Genomic DNA, 15,370 nt, shown 5'->3' with positions numbered 1-15,370 from the left:
ATTTTTATAGCATATACGAATTAGTAAGGTGGTTTGAAGGACGGACATTTATATAGACTATTTTGCGAAACGCGAATAAATAAGTATAAAAGTTTACTGATACATATTTAAAAGTGTGTCAAGCATTACATTGTACTTTAAAATATTCATGATTATGACATACTGATAAGATTATTATTCAAATTGAATACCCACTTACTTTTGTCGATCTATATTTAACGTATTGTGACTACAAATGAAATGCATAACACATTGAAATTGTCAATAAGATTACATCGGGAGGATTAACAATGCACAGGTCAATGTTTTCGCGATAAGGCGCCGATGTTCAGTTGTTTCCGAAGATCAGCCGTGCGCGCGCGCAGCTATCGCGTCGCTCGGGACTCACTAGTGAATACAAGACGAAAGTGAGTTATACATTAATGTTATCCTCGTCTAATGCCTTTGTCTTAGATAAATGATAAATTAAGTATTGTTTTAATATAAGTTAAAATTAGAACGGAGTCGTAAACCGGAGTTAATTCACCGTTAACAGTAAGTAAACGTAAATGCTATTTTTGGTGGGTTTATTTGTAAAGAGGTTTTTATTTTAAATAATTGTAAACTTTTTTTTTGGTTCTACCTGTGTGTATGATTTTTATTAGTTTTCGTCATAAGCTAAGGTGAATATATATTCTCTTTTATAAGAACATGCATGGTATGTGTAACATGAAATTCTTTTTCAAAATTCGCAAAACATTGATAGTGATATTAAAAAAAAAATACTTAACTGTACGTAATGTAACTGTACATAATAAATATGCTTTATATTGACAATACTTGATTTAAATTATTATTGACTCTTTTGCACAATATTTATAAATAAATAATCTAAGCTAAATAAATTAGCCCCATATCAATCACCTTGGGTCGTGTTTCCCTAACTAGTTTCAAAATAAATAAACTCGTTGTTTCTGTACTTACCGGTATTTACTTCAGATAATGTCTGACATTGCAATTAACAAACAATTAAAGATAAGAGTTTATTATTGGGTGACGAGAATGTTGTTATTTTGATTTTTAAACTTACGTATTTTATATACAAAACCTGACCTCTCTCAAGCATGACAGGAGATAGAAAACAGATGTTTATAAATGCCACCAGCACTAATGACTGCACGGATAGCCGAGTGGTTGAGGTCACCACGCCAAACGCACTGTGCGCGTCGTTTCGCGGGTTCGATCCCCGCGTAGGACAAGCATTTGTGTGATCCACGAATGCTTGTTCTTAGTCTGGGTGTCTATGTGCATGTGAGTTGTATGTTTGTAAATCCCCCGCGACACAAGGATTAAATTCCTTACTGTGGGAGTCGTTTTTTTTAAAAATATATAAAATAAAATAAAAGAATTTAATATTCAAACAAGAATGTCGCGGGGCTTTCGCCAACATTTAAGTTAATTCGCACAGTGGGCTAGCCCTGGTGACCTCAACCATAGTTATCCACACAGTCAACGATTTCAAAAATTGAGAATGTCCGTTATAGGTGTGGAAAAGAGACAGCGTATTATATGCGTAAAGCGTTGTCTCTCTTTAACAATGGCAACACCCTGACTTTATGTGACGGTGTTGTGACCCCTAACCTCCCGAACGTATTACATACGAAGCCTTGTTGAAACTTAGCGGTAATGTATCCCGGGGCTATCGCTGACGGCCTCTGTGGAAGTCTTCAGTTCAGGGAAAACTTCTAGCAGTATTGACGTTTCCCTTCAGTATGGTCTAGTTCATGCAAAACTTTATCGTTCGGGAGCCTTGTTTCTTGCGTTTAAGAGCCGTTCATAGATAGTGCAAAATAATGTTACCTTGTTTTGTCCTATTTTAACAGCTTAAAACCCCCGTACGTAATATACCGGCACATCGCATGATAAAAAGCCGTCGGAAATTAGTTATCCCTTGTCAGCCGTGTATCACATTTACATTTTTTTCTGAAAATGACTGTACTACGATAAGAACTAATTACAGCTAAAGTAATTGCCTTTGTGTTCACTGAGTTGAATACTACAGTATTATCAGAGGATATTGACTGAATGAATATCTCTGACAGTTGGTTGTATCTATTTACTAAAACAGTTTTATTTACTTACCTCTATCCAGCTTGTTTACATAGTGATGCGATGCGATTTTTTAATGATTTTTTATTGTGAAAATACTGAAGTTAAAACCTTTTGTCCCCCATTGCTTTTAAATAGCTCGACCAATTTTATTAAAGGTATCTAAGAACACTAATTTCATACCAAACCAACTAATTTCAAATCACTCAATCCATTCGGGAGCTATGATGGCAAATTTTTAAAAGGTGTATTGAGAAATACTTCTTCATACATCTTCTACGCATAAACTTGTTGTTTTTTTCTTGGAAAGTTCATCTATTATATTGTCCAGAAATTGTCATAAATCGATCAAAGTTTGTATAGCAGTAACATAAGTATTAATAAGCGCTTTACGAACGGTGTTCTTTTGTCTGCACAAGCTTTATTTAAATCAAGCCTCACGAAAGAAAAATATTAAAATCGAAAAAACCCTATTCATTGTCACTCATACGAGTACATCACTAAAATTCATATAGCATTAAGCTAAATTAAACGAGCCATAAAATACCAAAATTTAAATTCAGTCACAAGAAACTTCAAACCGCAGCATAAAAACTGAACTTACAGCTCGATGCAAATCCTCAACAAAGAGTTGAATAAAACTTGTTTGTCCGCCATATTGTTCCGACAAATAATATAGTTCTTTGGCAGAATTTTTGTCTTATCAAAAAATGTAGTGCCCTGGGGCCGTAATATTTCCTCCGCGATGTTTATTACGTACCGGAGTATGTGCGGAACGCCCTGTATAGGTACTGCCTCACAACTTACGCCACGAATATCAATTTAATATCGGTGTCATGGTTAAGGTATTTTCTCATAGGTGTGAAAGTGATGCCTTAAGCTTAGACTTCATAATTAACTTTGAAAGCGTAACGTTGTGCATTTTTGATATTCTGGAATGGTTAGGAAATAATTTTGCACGGATTATTTTAATTATCACTGTTAAATTACTATCATTTATGGGGGAGAATACCATACTTATTTATTTCGCTATCGATGCAGTAATGTGCTGAAGAAGTTTTTGTCTTAAGAATTTTCGATCAGGTCACGTGTTCTGACGCGAGCTTAACACTTTTTACTCATAACAAAAAAAAATATACAACGTCGCTTAAGAAGTTTTCACTTCAAAAATGTTAAGTATCTGGAAATCTTAATCAGACATTAAGGCCAACTTACGAATAAATACATAATCGCAATAAATTAAGATTTATACTTTACACATTTTACACTTCCCCCTTGCCTTACAGATGTCCCACACGGTAGTGCGAGGCAAGCCTAATGCCGCCCAACTGCACCTCGACACAGTACTTGACGACATCCTGACCGCGCGGGGAGTCGAGCCTGGCCCGGAAGCGAGGGACACAGTCACATTGTCAGAGATCCTGTACCACTGCTTGAAGGAAAGGCCAAATGATTTATTTATGGTAAGGAAAGAATAATTACATGTTTCAATCAAAATGTTTTTGAGTAAAACCCTATAGAAAGGGGTATGTTACTAGTTCTGCATCAGCACCTAACTGACAGACACTTATTCCGTGAGAAAACTTGACCAGTGAAATAACTAACATTTATTACTTCATCACGCAAGTGTGGCTGCAAACATGTATTCGATTTGATATTATCACAGCAGTGTAAGCATTCTATTAGACGAAACTTAGGTATTGGCGAAAGATAAAATCTGATTTAAAAAAAATACAATATTTTTACACAACGAGTTTCGATTACATTGAATTGCAAAATGTAATTACAATTATAAAGATGTACACTACGTATAAAATATGAGTAAAAATCCTCTATAATACTATTGAAAATTACGGTTTTCTGATTCTCGTTGAGCATCTAAGCTCAAGACCAAAATATTCGACCAATAAGAGTACACTTGAATGCCTTATTTTTGGTTTTTGGAGGACTCTCGTGAACAAGTGGTAACCACAACGGACAGGGCGACAAGTGGGGTACAGCCTATAGATCGCTTCAATCTATTTATATTAATTCGTCCTGAATAACTGTTGGAGAGCTATCTCAAGTAATTTGGGAAAGCATTCAGAGGCATTACGCATGTCGTTTGATTATGTTTAACTTATTTCGAGACGGCTTTATTTCTATACGATCACGTACTTCAACGAAAAGTCCAATTAAAAGTTATCTGAAGTATTGTATGATGAGCTCTCGAAGCAGGACTGTTGTTTTTTCAAGTAACACGGCACTATCCTATATCATTCGCATACAATATTTTAAGATAGCTTAATAAATATAAGTTATAAGTAGTCATGTCAATGATATAAAAAGCAGACAACTATAAATTGTTAAAATTCAGGTTATCTCGAACGGTAAGCTTCAACAGATTTCATTAATATGGTAAATATAATAACTGCAAATTACAAATGACTGCTGACGTCCAGTAATTTGCTCTACTCGTATTAATATAATAACATGACGATTATAGCATTTGTTACAACGAGAGAGCTCGACGTCACGCGAACATGATTATATTTCATTACGAGTCTGTTCATCGCGGACACAGATTGCTGCGAGCACCATTACACAGTAATCAGTTTCCTGAGGCTAACTAAACGTTGATTGTAAGTTGTTAGGCTGTACAAAGGCATCGGACCCGTGTAATTTCCAACAAAGGCTGAAGATAATTGTCTGCTCTTCCATGTATAAAATAAATTCATTTGCATGTTGTAGGTACAGAGGACACTCTGCTAACCCTTATTTGATGACAAGCAATTTGCAGTATACCAGCCCATAGACATTTGAAAGGCTCAATTTAAGACCAATTAGATAAAACCCGGCCTGAAAATTGAACTTGGATTTCGGACACCGTAATAAATTTTCATTGAGCCCTGTTTAGTGTTATCGCAAATTGCGTATCGCGACCTATAGGTAAGACAAATCGAGCAAAACTGCTTAAAGCCACCGACGCCATCGGAAGTGAAAGCCATTATTTCAATATTCCATACCATCGAAACTGACAAAAACTGTCAATTTTGAAATCTAGTTAAAAATTCTAGTCTGGATCAGATGCACGGCGCGACGGTGTGCAGTGCGGGCGACACGGCCGGCACGGGCGGCGCCGGGCGAGCGGATAGCGTTACAAATTGCATGCCGACCTGCCACGGTTATTGAGCAATTTCATCTGTTTGCACCACGGCATCGCGCCCTGGAAATAAAAGCTGTCTGCGTATGATGGTGATTGTCCTGCAGTCACAAGCCCGGCGTCGTTACTTCTGATTGTTCAATTTTGAAAAAGGTTGCTTATTCAGGCTTATCTCGATGTCATGGCAACCAACTATAGGAAGAATACAAAGCGTACTATTTACAGTCATGACTTTTTAATAACTAAAGCTTATACAAAGCTATCAAAATGTTTTATGATATTAAAAAAAATACCGTCACTTACAGATTTATGGTATTTCAGAATGTTCAAGATACATTATTTTTTCAGATAAATGGCGCGACTGGTGAAAAGTTTACAAATGAGCAGGTGTTGGGAAAGGCTGTCTCTCTTGCTCGCGCTCTCAAAGCACAAGGTGCGAGAGGGAAGCACGCGCTGCTGCTCATGAGGAACCATCAAGATATGGTGACAGTCTACTTCGGTGTCCTTTTTTCAGGAGTGGTTCCATTCATGATAGATCCCAACTCCACGACGTGTGAGTATGCTTTAAGTCTGAAAACCAAAATGCACTGAAGTGTTTAGTGATCCTTAGGTCAGGGTTTGAAAGCTTCACCAGATATAAATATCCGTTATTACTAGACAACCCATTATTTCCTCCTCAACATTACAGACGAGCTGACATACTTCGTGAAGCTGATCGAACCTGCCTACGTGTTCTGTGACCAGGAGTTCAGTGAATCTCTTCACGAGGCCCTCACAGGGTACGAGGGTCAGAAACCACAGGTATTGGTGGCTGACAAACCTGAGGAACTGAACCAGTTCTCCAAGAAGTACGGGACTAAGGAGGGTCATTTTGAGTAAGTATTTGTTTATATAGGCAAAAAGACATTTTATTTGCATTTACGTAGCACTTTTGTGACGTACTCAGTTCTGCAGTGAGCTCACATAAAGCCATTGCAACAATCGGGGCTTAATTTAAAACGGCCATTAAGATCTTATTTCACACTTTATATAACTCCTTAAGATACTGTTCCTTTATAGCCGTTCAGTTGTATTGTCTATCGGGATTAAGTCCGACTATTACGAGGCTAGCTTTCGGCTTTAATTTACACTTCGTATTCTTGCAGTGGGGTTGCGCAAAGACTTTGAACTAAACCAACAATAGTCGTCGTAAGCTGTTTCTAAACTAAGTTTAAGTTGAACTAAGTATTAAATTTGAACTTTGTCAGAGTTTCGGCGGCATCTATGGATGATACCGCGATGTTTCTACCAACTAGTGGGTCTACTGGGCTGCCGAAAGCGGTGATGCAGTCACATCGGGGGCTAGTGGCCCAGCTGCCTACACCGTGGTGAGTAACACTTACGACAAACCGAGAAATATTGAACCTCTGAAGCAAAATAATATTTCGATAACAATATTCGTCTATCATGCAGGTCCTACCACACGCAGTTCCCGACTCCCACGAGCCGCGTGATGATCCTCACCACCATACAGTGGATGACCTTCACGATGCTGATCACTGCCTCCACTGTGTACCACGTCCCCATCATCATCTCACCCAAGAAGAACACGCCGCAAAGTGTGGCAGAGCTGCTGCAGAAATATAGGGTGAGCCAGGGTGATATTACTCGTCAAAATTTTTGATCCTACCATTTTGAATTTTGATGTCATAACTTTAAGGTTGAAAGTGATAATATCAATTCACGATAAAAGTTAAGTAATAAATATGAAAAAAGAGATTTACATTCATAATTAAAGATACTGTGACAATAATATCTTATCCGATATTTGATTAACCATAGTGATTGCTACCTAGTTACAACTACACAGTACGAGTACCTACATGTGGGCAATCGCACAGAAATTCTTTAAGCCAGGCTTAGTTGTCCTAGTAGTGAATAAAGATAAGATTACATATCTTACTAAATACTGAAATTCGTCTTCATTTTAAGACGTTCCTAAACATCTTAATGATATAAAAATTTGGCCTGGAATCTACCTGCTGGACATAGGCCATCTTATCCACATAAACAGCGCTATCGCAATAAAAAATATAGTTTTTTTCGAAAACACTGCCGCGTAGGTATAAAAGTTAGATATTACGACTGCTCGCTTCCGAATTCAGTCCATTCATGAGAAAGTCTAACGTTTGGTATTTCATAGACCTTAGGGACCTTAAAGGTCTAACACAAGTAATTTGCTTCGACTTCCACCTTTACCGGACTTCCGGATAGCTTTCTCTAAGTGAACCATTATCGATACTGCCAAGGATTATCATAAGGATTATTGTTTTGTGAATTTTTATACATTTAGAACTATAGATAAATCGTAGTTTATTACCATCAATTAAAGTTTTATAGACAATAGTTACCTAGGGCGATTTTATCGTTTAACTAGGTACTAAGGCTATATATTTTTTTATGGCCCTTTAATTATTTGGATTATGATTAATGACAAATTTATAATGGTAAATTGCCTCTTTCTATTGTTACTAAATGTAAAGTAAATTATTGTTATAATAAATTATTAATTAGGTTGGTTTTGTAAAACAGTTTCTTTTTGTTAAAATTTGAAATGATGTAGGATGATGTCGTGAACTCGTTAGGCTACGAAACGATTTAGTGGACTCATTGATTCATTTTCTTCTGACAAATTGTAGTTTAACACGCTAGGTTATTCATAAATTTAAAGAAAAGCATTTGGTCCCGTATGCAAGACAAATACTTTTTTTTACTTTTAATTCTCTTAAAATTTATAAAAAAACGGACTGACAACGCACACAAAAAAAAAATAAGTACCACGCAATTTGTACTTCTAAAGAAAAACATTTAAAATATTTGAAATTTTGGGAACACAGTTTTTGGGTTATAATTCAATACTCAGGCAATAAAAGATATCTGGCAGCTGTTAGCTCAGAGCTGCCGGATGCAAATAAGTATCTTTTAAAAATATCTCTCGAAGGGTTCCGAAAGATTTCCGCTACCCAGGAGTCGTACCAACACCGCTTGAAACAAATTACTGTCGCAGATGTGGAAGCGAGAAACCCCTATTTAATAAAAAGTGTTTCGTCTCTTTTCCTCAAAAACTTTCTTCCAGTGGAGCTAGTCCTCCTTGGTATTTCTTACTTTATTTGTTTTTCTTAACTTCGTTACAGCTTATGATTCTTATTGATCATTCCTGGTTGAGATTAGGGAAACAAATCATGGGATTGTTTGCGGTTCCATCATTTTTACATTATGAGTTCTCATTGTCTTCAGGGGAGGTTATTCTTTGTCTTTATCATCGTCAATCTATTTTATCTTCATTGTTGCTTTTTCCCAGACCAATGTTTCTGTTTTATCACTTTTTAATACCCCTGGGATATTTATTTAAATCCTGAGTGTTTTTGTCTCAAATCGATGCAAAGACGTTGTTTTTTCGGGTTCCGTTACCAGCAGTTAAAATAGGAAGCCTATCACTAAAGCTGTCCGTCTGTCCGTCTGTATTTGCAGATGTTGGAATTGTTTTTTTTTTGTTTTTTCCGGTAGAGGTATAGTACCGGTTTCTGTAGACTAACCTGATCGTTTTTATTCTATATTTTGAAGGGGATAAGTTGATATTATGATATAAAACGTTAGGTGCTGTTGAGTGATGCTGGCCATATTATATAAAATTGAAGATAATACCTGTATTTTAATCTCTCTCTATGTTACTTCCAGCCCACATGGACGTTCATGGCACCTGCGTTCGCCACGTCTCTGGTGCCAGTGATAACTCCGGACCACTTGAGCTCGCTGGAGACGCTGGTGCTGCTGGGGGCACCCTCCACTACTGAACTTTTGGATGCACTCAGGGTACATGATGCTTTGTCCCGCATATGGATTTTTACCGTCATATTTTTATCAAAGAATTTGGTTACTGAAATTTGGTAACACTAAGTGGACAAAATTAAAATATATATATTTTTTTTCATTTCGCATATAAATGAATAGAGAAAAGAAACAATCATAATTTGTTTTGTACGGAACCCTAAAAATCACAATTGAACTTTGTAGATTTATAATCTAATATTGTAATTACAAGCCAGCAACTAATTTCTTGTGAATGTGGTTCCAATTTAGATTTATATTTAGATAACATTTTCTATTATTTTCTTGGCTTCACTTGCTTTTTTTTGGCTCAAACATTAATCGAAAAAATATATATAAGGCAACCCAAAAATACCTACAGTTGGTTTGATGAAGAAATACATTAAATACATTTACTTATTTTAATTTCTTACATTATCTTTGGAGGACCAAAGAAATTGTAACAATTTTCAAATGTAATTTTGTATTGTGTGACTAAAAAAACATTATATCAAGACATTTAAATAAGTAAAATGTATTTTGATGTTTAGGAGAAACTGCCAAAATCAGCTCACTTGAGTGACAGCTACGGCACGACGGAGACGCACGGGTTCATCGCGATGCCGGACCGAGCAGCGCCGCTCAAAAGCAACGGATATATTGATAACTTCTTATACTACAAGGTAACATGGCAATGTGAATATTTTGAAGATTTTAACAGGTCCACTACTACAAGCATCTTATAGAGCAGAATTGATGCAAGAAAGGTAGAGTCTCTCGCTTTACATCAGTTCTAAGTAGGTTATGTGTTCCTGGTACTCTTTCAAAAACAATGTTTCTGAAGGGTATTTTTTTTGAAAATTGTGTCGGTCTCATACTAAACAACAACTTTTAATATTTAAAATTGCAATCTGGTTGCAAAAACGATAACTCCAAAATAGCTTAATTAAGTTTTAAAACTAAAAGCTGTTAGTTGACTTCGGTGGTGTATTGTCCGTTTTATACTAAAATTTATCAAAGTGATACTAAAATTTACAGAAAATTAGGTTATCTATTCTAGTTTAGTACATTCAATAATTTAGTTTAGTTATAACTTATTCAATTTAAAATCCATAATTGACATATTTAATGTCGACGTTAACTTTATGCCAGTAATTACAAGGTCTTGTAACACTAATTACTTCAGACGATTACGTCAAAGTTAATTACTTCAGTTTCCAGGCTTTTGGTAATTATGTTTTATGTTTTTTCTTTAGATTGTCGACGACGATGGTAAACAGCTGGGACTCAATCAGAGCGGGGAGCTCTACGTTAGTGGCGTTAGTGTTGTCAAGGTAAACTAGTATTTTATAACCTAAAAGTTCTTTTTTGTGTGATTTATTCTCTCTGGCCCACAGCTGGGCAATGGTCAAAATTTTTGGAACGTTTTACAGCAATTCATTAATTTTATTAACTTAAAATGTCGCACAAGAAACCGTTGAGAATGGCACTAAATTCGAATTTATCTCTTTGCATTTAACAGTTTCTAGTACAAAATATATAATTTCAATGAACACAAAACTTAATTAAAATGATGACATGACCGTAATATAATGTATGCTGCATAATTGCTGTGAAGACTGAGCTGAGTACCATCTTGTGAAAGCCTTAATTAAAACACAAATTGTTATGGAAATCTGATGTCGTCTTCTTAGGTACAGTGTGCCGCACATCTGTGGTAATATTTAAAGATTGGCAGCGATTTTATTCCATAGCAGTAAAGTAGACATTTATATTACACTCTCACCATTTACATGCCGTCTAGTGTACCAAGATTATTATTCTATCATTAACAAACTTTTTTAATTTACACTTCATTTAACATTCTTCTTATTTCTGAAGTTGCTAGTACTATTCCAGGGTTATTATAAGAACGAGGCAGCATACAAAGAGACGTTCACCCCGGACGGCTGGTACAAGACGGGCGACGTGTTCCATGTGGACGAGCACGAGCGGGTCGCCTTCATCGCCAGGAAGAAGTTCAGCTTCAAGTTCCAGGGGTCACAGGTAAGTGGATAACACGAGATCTACTACGATCCATAAATGCAAACAAGAATATAAAACATCGGAAGATGAGTTTGCCACTCCTGAAGGAAAAGGATTACGATGAATCATGGCTGTTCAAAAAAACTTCTCAACCCTATTTGGGCACATTTTTAAGTCTCTGAAAACTACTTAATAAATGTCAGATGTTGAAATTAAAACATTGTTAACGCCATCCCCCAGTTACACTTAAAGTAAAACATTTCTCGGATCCATTTATTTGTTCGTCGGGAAGACAGATGAATCCTGTCATTTTTGCCTTTGTGCACTTCACCCTACTCGACGGATTAAGATTTCAGCCTCGAACCTACCTAGTCATACCTACGTACCTAGGATATTTTAGTATTCCCTTTCCTCAGCGCTGAGAATTTAGGACAAGCTTCACGTAATGTGTAGAGCTAGACGGATAATTACATTATGTTAAGTAAGGGCGACCCTTGTTACTTCTCGTGACGGTTTATTACCATATTTTGTTAATTTGAAAAGAAATTCGAACAAATGTAGCTTTAAATAATAAGCCTGTACTAAGCAGAGTGGACTAAGCACGCACCTGACGAACATCTGAGGAATGTTAGGAACGAATTTGCTTTGAATATAAAGTGTCGCAGGTTTCAGGAATATTCCGTCTCAAAATATGCTAAATATTGTAAATTCAATTCAATGTTCTCTCCAAGTAATGCTGGTTCTAAATATATTGTAGATAAATCTTATCACTAGGATACATTTTGAGCATTACTTTATACTTTAACTAAAATGACTTTTAGTTGTAGTCTATTGCCGTTTTGTTGTAATAAACTTTAATGACGGATATTGGTGACAAAACATACATTGCACCGTGAGCCGCTGCGACGACCGGAGCAAGACATCGGCTTGCGGGGAGCGGGGGACGAGGCGCCGCGAGTTGCCGCCGCCCGCTGATTTCGCTCTTACGACACGGACCATACGCGCGCGTTCTTAGTATCCCAATATACGAACCTACAATAGTTACAGTCCGCTATTTTATTTCTTCCCCCTCTGAGTGTCGCCAACACGGATTTACAACAATCTTGTACTTACCATGATGCATAAATATTTGGAAAATGGTACATATGTTTATCATTAAGTATGTTTCTTTTTAACCAGGTTTCACCTGAAGAAGTGGAGCAGGTGATCAGCTCGGTACCAGGCGTGCATGAGAGCGCGGTGTGTGCGACAGACAAGGGGCCCGCCGCCGCTGTGGTGCTGGAACACAATGCGCGCCTCAGCAGGGACCAGATACACCGCGCTGTTAACTGTGAGCGAGAGAGTTAAAGATGAAGATTCTTAATGCGGGATTATTTTTTTTCAAACAAAAAAAAGAAAGAGACATAAATTGACTACCAAAATTCATCTCCCAATCTTTATGAAATCACAATTAGAAATAAGTAAAGTTGAAAGAATAATATTATCGAACATCTGGCGCATGCAAGTACTCGCAACAAATAATCGCCAAACAATTTCTACAAGTTTAATAACACAGAAAATTGTCGAACTCAGTGCAACTAACATTACTGCAAATGAAGTGGAAGGAAAACCAATCTCTTATTTAACTCAACATTGTTTTATTTCAAGTTCATTTTCATAATTTTGAAGTGTGGTTCAGAAAATACTTTCTTACTAATTAAGGACTTCATTATTTTCTTAAAGTTATTCTGGCTTAATTATTTAGCGTGACGAGTTTATGAAATAAAAATATGAACCCAGCAATCTAAAGCGAAGCTGTTCAATGAGTTTTTCACTACTAGTACCGTCAAAGTTAAAAGTGAGGAAATATTTGTTTGTTCAAAGCAAAGAGAAACGAAACCGACGTTGAATTTCCACAATACTAAAGATTTCCGTCTTAAATATTTAAAACCGAGCAGTCTTTCAGAAACCAAAACTTCACACGTCTTCAAACATTTTCAAAAGTCAGCTTTTCATAAGACTATTCTATTGCGGTTCATGTCTCGAAAACACCTTCGTAGCTAAGAAACACTTTCCTTATTCAAACAAATCTCTACCACATGCAATCTGCCTAGAGTCTAATTTTCTATTTTCATTGTCTACCTTCTTTAACAAGCCCATGAGATTTGAAGTTGGCACTTGAAAATCGACCTTATTATGTTTGTTTAAAGTAGTATTTTATGTTGCAGCATGCTTGAGCGAGCACAAGCGGTTGCACGGCGGGATCGCGTTCGTGACGTCACTGCCTTACACGCACTCCGGCAAACTGAAGCGGAAAGAGTGCAGCGAATTGATTGCCGAGCTCATTAACACAGGACATTGCTTTTAGGGAGCTATGTATATACTTAAGTATAGATGGTGATAAATTAACATAATAATAATTAAAGAAGTGATCCCGTGACTATAAAGAGATACAAATAATAATATAATAATAATCATTTATTTCTTTGAGGCCTTTGCCCAGCAGTGGGACATTCCAGGCTAGTAATAATAATAATATTTCTTAGTACATGGTATTACAGATGTTTCAATTTTATATTATAGTTTCACATATACTACCGTATCAGGTGTAGAAATATTATAATTTTACAATAAACACTACTTTAGAATTTCTATATTAACATACTTATTCCGAAAGTTATAGTTATATTTAGAAATAATTAACAATAACTATTTTTTATCAAACTTATAATCTATGAATTCTTTAACAGAATAGAAGCACATATTTAAAAGCCAAGTAAATATTGCACGTCTAAATTTATTTATAGGCAGCTCTCTGATCTGTGTTGGCAGCTTATTAAAAATTGTTATTGCCATACAAGGGGCGTTACGGCTATATAATTGAAGTCTCTGAGTTGGCACCTCTAATTCGTTTGGGCGTCTTTCTCGGACTCTTCTGGAAATACGCTCATTTATAGGAAAGAGGTGTGAATGCTTCTTAACAAATAAACAAATTTCAAAAACATAAAGACATGGAAGTGGAAGTATCTTTAACCTTTGAAATAATGATGATAGAATAGAATGTATGCATACATATGTTGTATTTTTGGAAGAGGTTTTATGAAGAAGTATGTATAAGTAAGGATAATTTTACAAGTATGTTGATTACTGAAAATTCAGTTAAAAGTTAATTTAATGCAGTTAAGAATCGAAATGTTATTTTTTATATATTTTCTTTTATTTTTGGTTTAAAAGAATTATTTTTGAATCATTTTCAGCTTAAGTACTCAAAGAAAGTGTTAAATCAGTTCCAGATAGCTTGATGAAAGTTGAAATACAAAAATATATTACTCTTAGAATAAACCTTATTGTACTATTGTTTTGTTTTTAGTAGCTTTTAGGAATGTCTTTCAAAATATTTGGTATATTCCTATTCTAAATCATAATTTCTGTAAATAAAAATATTGTGTGGTTACTAACGTCTATTATTCCAAAACTATTTATATGTACACCAGTATTTATTTTGTAAAATATTGTCTCAAGAAAGCTGACTTACTCTAATAAATATTTGAAGATAAATGTACCAAATTGCTATTGTAAATCTCCAACGCTTGAGATTAAAACTTCGAAAGAAATTTGGCTTGGAGCTTGCAATCTAAATATCTCAAACTTAAATGACGTGAGAAAATATTCAGCGTCATTAAAACAGGAATACACTCGGAGTTAAAACTTTGATACACAACCTTACAATCAGGATCTACAGACAGAAGTACCACTCTGTACAGGTTATACTGTTTTGGGCCATTGAAGGACACTGTAAAGAAACAACTGAATTTGAGCAAGTAAAATTCAAGTTTTTTTTCTATTTCTTCGTATTTCAATCAATTCCATTTAAAATAGGACAATTATTTGTTCTCAGTTTGATTGTAAATTCAAAAAATGTCATAAGTTGCATGGAGAAAGAATAATCAACTCAAATAATTATAATTCTGCCAACCAAGACCCTACACAAAAGCTTTCGCTGTAAATTATTTAATTCCCATGTTTAAACATAAGCGTGTTCAGTCCACATCGTGAGTAATTAAGTACGAGCTGCCTCTTCTAGTATAATGCCTGTAACTCTTTACTGTAGTCCTCACTTGAACAAATTGCTCGACACAGAGTAAATACATGCCGGCGAGGGCTATTTGCATATCAAACAAGACGGACACGGGAACGATCCAACCTGCGAATATTCCACCTTACTCTAAATAAATCTTAACTAACACCTTCACAAATAACACTCGCTATTTAAACTCATTCGTAATTCAC

General features: G+C 35.7%; 1 protein-coding gene across 3 annotated transcripts; it reads left to right on the top strand.

Annotated features, from left to right (window-relative positions):
• Nucleotides 1–324: 324 nt before the first annotated feature.
• On the top strand, nucleotides 325–14,282 carry LOC113502951 (probable 4-coumarate--CoA ligase 1). Of its 3 annotated transcripts, XM_026884715.1 has the most exons (14): nucleotides 374–407; nucleotides 498–534; nucleotides 3,375–3,551; nucleotides 5,579–5,783; nucleotides 5,919–6,105; nucleotides 6,478–6,597; nucleotides 6,683–6,857; nucleotides 8,948–9,082; nucleotides 9,628–9,759; nucleotides 10,333–10,410; nucleotides 10,976–11,122; nucleotides 12,281–12,431; nucleotides 13,309–13,490; nucleotides 14,136–14,282. In XM_026884715.1, the coding sequence occupies exons 3-13, from the start codon at nucleotides 3,375–3,377 to the stop codon at nucleotides 13,446–13,448; spliced, it is 1,647 nt and encodes a 548-aa protein (XP_026740516.1). In that variant the 5' UTR covers nucleotides 374–407; nucleotides 498–534; the 3' UTR covers nucleotides 13,449–13,490; nucleotides 14,136–14,282. The 3 variants fall into 3 exon arrangements, with proteins under 3 accessions (XP_026740515.1, XP_026740516.1, XP_026740514.1); XM_026884714.1 differs by lacking the exon at nucleotides 498–534 and having other exon boundaries at nucleotides 325–407; XM_026884713.1 differs by lacking the exon at nucleotides 374–407 and having other exon boundaries at nucleotides 414–534.
• Nucleotides 14,283–15,370: the final 1,088 nt, after the last annotated feature.

This window comes from Trichoplusia ni, chromosome 18 (assembly GCF_003590095.1).
Source record: "Trichoplusia ni isolate ovarian cell line Hi5 chromosome 18, tn1, whole genome shotgun sequence".
NCBI classification, from domain to species: Eukaryota; Metazoa; Arthropoda; class Insecta; order Lepidoptera; family Noctuidae; genus Trichoplusia; species Trichoplusia ni.
This window is presented reverse-complemented; position numbering and strand designations above follow the sequence as displayed.